The sequence below is a fragment of the Temnothorax curvispinosus genome, unplaced genomic scaffold (genome assembly GCF_003070985.1).
Source record: "Temnothorax curvispinosus isolate PA1 unplaced genomic scaffold, ASM307098v1 QBEX01006897.1, whole genome shotgun sequence".
Lineage (NCBI taxonomy): Eukaryota > Metazoa > Arthropoda > Insecta > Hymenoptera > Formicidae > Temnothorax > Temnothorax curvispinosus.
Window position 1 is genome coordinate 1 of NW_020216677.1, and position 5,022 is coordinate 5,022.

The following is a 5,022-nucleotide window of genomic DNA, read 5'->3' on the forward strand; positions in this document are numbered from 1 at the left end:
ACTGGACTTATATAATAATTAAAACGTTTTAGCATTAAATATCTTATGTGATATACATCAGTTAATTTCGCAACCTACGGTAACTTCTAAATTGTCAGCATAACAATTTCACGAATTATTTAACAAAATTTTTTTCCTGTTTGTCATTGCCTGCATTTTTTGACAAATAAAAATTAATTATAGATATATTTTTTAAACATTTCAATTTAATTTCTTATACTTGTAATTGTACAAACAATTTACATCTATAGCATTTTTTTAATATGAAATGAATAAAGGATCAATCATCTGTTTTATAACATATCTGTAATTCTCTGTCTTATAAAAATAACAATACATAAAACTGTTTTTATTCCTCAGAATCGCAAGTTCCAAGTTTCTCAACTGTATTTTGACGGTGCCTTTGTTGAATGAAGTCAACTCTACTAAGTTCCAAATTGCTATTTTTGATCAGCTACTGGCTGGGTTTCCTACCTACTGCTGTTCAATATTCTACGCTTGACAAGATTTACATGACAGGTAAGCTTTATTGAACACATAAATTTTAAATTTTTTCAACTTTTTTCCAAACTGAAAAATGTTTTTTTTATATGAAAAGGAATACATATTACTTGGGTTGAGTTATAGGTAATGCAATATAAATATTTTTGTGATGTAATAATTTTGTTAAGAATATTTAAAGCTACTAGTACTTGAGTTGGTATAATTTACGTGATATTTTTTAATATTTGGTAATGTATATACAAATAAATTTTTTTGCAAGATGTTTTGTTTCAGAGAATATGTAGTTGCAAAATTATTATAATTTTACATGAACCTACAATTAATATACCTCGTAAACTAATCATTTTTTGATAATCATGTTGATAATCACACATTTTGAATTGGAACTACTCAAAGTTAAGTTTATTATAAATATTTATACTATTATAATTTTATTATATATAATGGTTTTTAAAATTGTCTTATTTTACTTTAACTGTAACTTAACTTTTTACTACGTTTATTTTTTATATAACTTAACATAACTTACTTATTTTTATAGTCATTAAGTTTAACTTAAGAAAAAACTGACCCCAACCCTTGTTTTTTTTTACATAAATTGATTCATTTCACAATGCAGTGCGTAAAAGTATTAAGACATGATTATCAAAAAATGAATAGTTTACAAGGTATATTAATTGTAGGTTCATGTAAAATTATATTAATTTTGCAACTACATATTCTCTGAAACAAAACATCTTGCAAAAAAATTTATTTGTATATACATTAGGGTGTGTCATTTTGGAGCAACTTTTTTTTTTATTTCACGAATAGCATATATACTTGCAGGAAGGTAAAATAAGATACCTGTTAAAGTTTTAGCCTTAATATCGTCTAAATGGTTATATTTATGAAAAAAATATAAGAGACCTTTTTTGTAGATCGTTAAATTTTCTACAAAAATATGTATTGATTATTTCATAATTTTTGATAGTCGATATGATACAAAATTCATAAGAAGCAAAAACAAGTTTTATAAAATTTATCAAACTTTCACTTTGAATATCTTTTGAACGGTTGAATTTATAAAAAAAATGATAAGAGATCTTTTTTGTAGAGCGGTAAATTTACTACAAAAATCTCTTGTGGAGCAATGCTGTATTACTGTTTGTTAGATAGTTATAAAATTTTTTCTATCTTACTAAATGAAAAATAAAAAATCGCGATGAGCGACCTGTTAATATTAATATTAAAGGATGAAACTTTAACAGGTATCTTATTTTACCTTCTTGCAAGTATATATGCTATTTGTGAAGTAAAAAAAAAGGTTGCTCCAAAATGACACACCCTAATATACATTTATAAATTATTTTTTCATAAAGAATTATTACACCTTTCTGCTTGTACCCCACTATTACTGGCTTACCTTGTAAATAATATATAATATTACAAGTAGGAATACACTATTTTGTCTGCAATCATAAATTTTTTCATATTGTACAGATATAACACTTGACATGGAAATGAATAAAAAACGTCAAAGAAAAGATATCTTGTATGTATCAAAGCGACACCTTACAAGAATAGCTGCACAGGAGGCAGATATTATTTGTCACAATTTGTTTGATAGAACTTCATTGTCGTGTGATAATAGTAAATTCACAACAGATTTGAACAATGACAGAATTAATTCTACAATAATAGATACTGACAATGATCTAGAATGTGAAAATAATGTCAGTTTTGTACAACAGGAAAATGCAAACATATTTGTACAATATGAAAATGCAAACAGACAATCAGAGTCGGATTCACAACAATTATCTTTAAACGTTTCTTGCGATGAATTAAGCGATCTGTCATTTGAAAATGAAAGTGATAGCGATTTTCAAGACAATCTTGCAGTCTGGGCTATAAAACATAACATTACACATACCGCTCTCAAAGCATTGCTACTAACGTTGAAGAAACATCCTTGTTTTTCCACACTCTCTTCGGATGCACGAACACTTTTAAAAACGCCAAGACAACAACACATCCGTGTAGTTGTACCAGGATCATATTATCATTTTGGTTTAGTGGAACCAATAAGACAAATATTATCTTCTGTAAAAGAGAATATTGATTGCTTAAAAATAGCTATAAACATTGATGGATTGCCTTTAACAAAATCATCGCAACAACAGTTTTGGCCTATACTTGGATCAGTTATTCCGTATAACAACGTTTTTATGATTGGGCTGTATCATGGCTATGAAAAACCGGAGGATATCAATGATTTCTTAAAAGATTTTGTCAATGAGGCTACAGAAATATGCGGCAATGGAATTAACATCAACGGTCGACAGATAGCATGTCGGATTGAAGCTTTAATTTGTGATGCGCCAGCTAAATCATTCGTTTTATGTGTCAAAGGACATTGTGGATATTCTAGTTGCACAAAGTGTACTACGCAAGGACAATATGTAGGAAATCGGATATGTTTCCCACAAATTGACGCACCACTTAGATCAGATGATGACTTTATACAAAAGGTAGACGATAGTTATCACAAACCAAATACAACGTGTAGTCTGTTAAATATTCCTTATTTCAAACCTGTAAAAAATGTTCCGTTGGACCCCATGCACTTGATTTTTTTGGGATTGATGCGCAAATTATTGAACTTATGGCTTTATGGAGAACTACAATATCGACTACCACAGAGAGCCGCGGACGAAATTTCCACACGTTTAATTACTCATTTAAAGCCATCAATACCTGTAGAGTTTGCAAGAAAACCACGAAGATTGGATTGTATAAAATTATGGAAAGCTACAGAATACAGACAAATATTATTGTACACGGGTCCGTTAGCATTTAAATCTATATTGAAGAAAAATGCATATATACATTTTATGACATTACACGTCATTATAAGGATCTTGTCTTCAGAGGATTTACATGAACACTTAAGCTATGCGCAACGTCTCATTTGTTTCTTTATTGAAACATTTATAAAGCTGTATGGAGTTAAAAACGCCTCACATAATGTTCACAATTTAAGTCATCTTGTGGATGATGTGAAAAGATTTGGACCTCTCGAGAACTTCAGTGCGTTTAAATTTGAAAACTATCTGCAGATACTTAAAAAATACCTACGAAAAGCGGAAAAACCTTTGGAACAAGTTGTGCGGAGATGCATTGAAAAAGAAAAGAACTTACACACATCAACTGCTTTGTCACATTCTGCTTCAAAACATTGTAATTTATTGTTGTTACATTACGATGGTCCGCTTATACCAAATTTTCACAATCCACAATATAAAGTTATCAAGTTCAACGAAATGACATTTAAAGCTGGGACACTCGCTGATAGCTGTTGTGGCTTAAGTTGTGGCGCAATTGTCTGCATAGAAAATGTGGCTTACTGCGCAGAACAGAATGTTCCTGTCATTATTGGTCGTGAATTCTTGGAAAAGGAAGATCTGTATAATGTTCCCTGTTCATCTTCCTTACTTGATGTTTATTCAGTTCATTCCTTATCTGATTTGAAATCATGGCCACTTAAAAACATTGTAAAAAAATATGTTAAATTGCCAGACGCAAATGAGAAGTTTGCCGTTTTTCCTCTGATGCATTCCTACGGTTAAATGTTAAATCTGACAGCCATCTTTCCATGCTCTTTCCACATAGAATGACCGAGAAGAAAAAAAACAACTTTTATGTTGTTGAATTCGAGGATGGACTTCAAATTATACCCAAGACTTGGTTGACCAGCGATTTAAAAAGAGCCAAATGGCCCAATTGTTACGTAACTAATAAGAGATATGACAAGGCAGTAAAAGATATGGAACAACCTGATTCTACTTGGGAAGAGCATCCTATTATGAAAGTATATATGGCATGTCGTGAGTATAAACGTTATATATTTTATTTTTTTTGTGACATTTTCTATATGTAGCATATGTATTTTTATTTTGTTCACTGTTACGTAAAATGGTGATGCTTATTACGATATATTTTTCAGCCGACTATGCAACGGCACGAACAACATTAAAGCTAGCCGAGAAGTTATCAGATGTAAATACAGGCTCTGACCGAGAAGAATATTTAAAAAAAACACGAAAAATAAGAGCTGCTAAAACAAATAATCCAAGCTCTAATGACGACAATAATGAGTCAACCTCTAGTGACGATTCAATAACTGTATCTCTTCCAAAACCTCCATCCAAGCAAACTGACATCAATAAAGGGACATTGATCAAAAAAAGAACTCAGGAATATAAAGGTAAGAATACAATAAAGCATTAACAGCAGAGTTGGGCAGTTTTCCGAATAAGGAATCATTTATTTTTCAATGCAAAATAACTTTTTATTTTAATGAAAATTGTTTCGTCTATCTTGAACAAGAATTCAAATAAAAGTTGTACGTGTTTTTACATTTGTGTATAAATATATAAAAAATTATAATTACAAATGCTTTTTATTTTATTTATTTTTTTATTTCTTATTTCACAAATTACATAAATACTGCATGTTTACGTTGGTGTTTAAATT

At 29.8% G+C, this 5,022-nt stretch overlaps 1 protein-coding gene across 1 annotated transcript; it reads left to right on the plus strand.

The window, feature by feature from the left end:
* The first annotated feature begins 37 nt into the window (after positions 1-37).
* On the plus strand, positions 38-4,747 carry LOC112456500. Its single transcript, XM_025019093.1, has 3 exons — positions 38-519; positions 1,987-4,373; positions 4,493-4,747. Exons 1-2 carry the CDS (start codon positions 411-413, stop codon positions 4,113-4,115), a joined length of 2,238 nt encoding a protein of 745 aa, XP_024874861.1. The 5' UTR covers positions 38-410; the 3' UTR covers positions 4,116-4,373; positions 4,493-4,747.
* Positions 4,748-5,022: the final 275 nt, after the last annotated feature.

Excerpts from the sequence above, each read along its gene's own strand:
- LOC112456500 (XM_025019093.1), top strand. The coding sequence starts at position 411 with ATGAAGTCAACTCTACTAAGTTCCAAATTGCTATTTTTGATCAGCTAC. Across the intron at positions 520-1,986 it reads TGACAAGATTTACATGACAG|ATATAACACTTGACATGGAA; the intron begins GTAAGCTTTATT and ends CATATTGTACAG.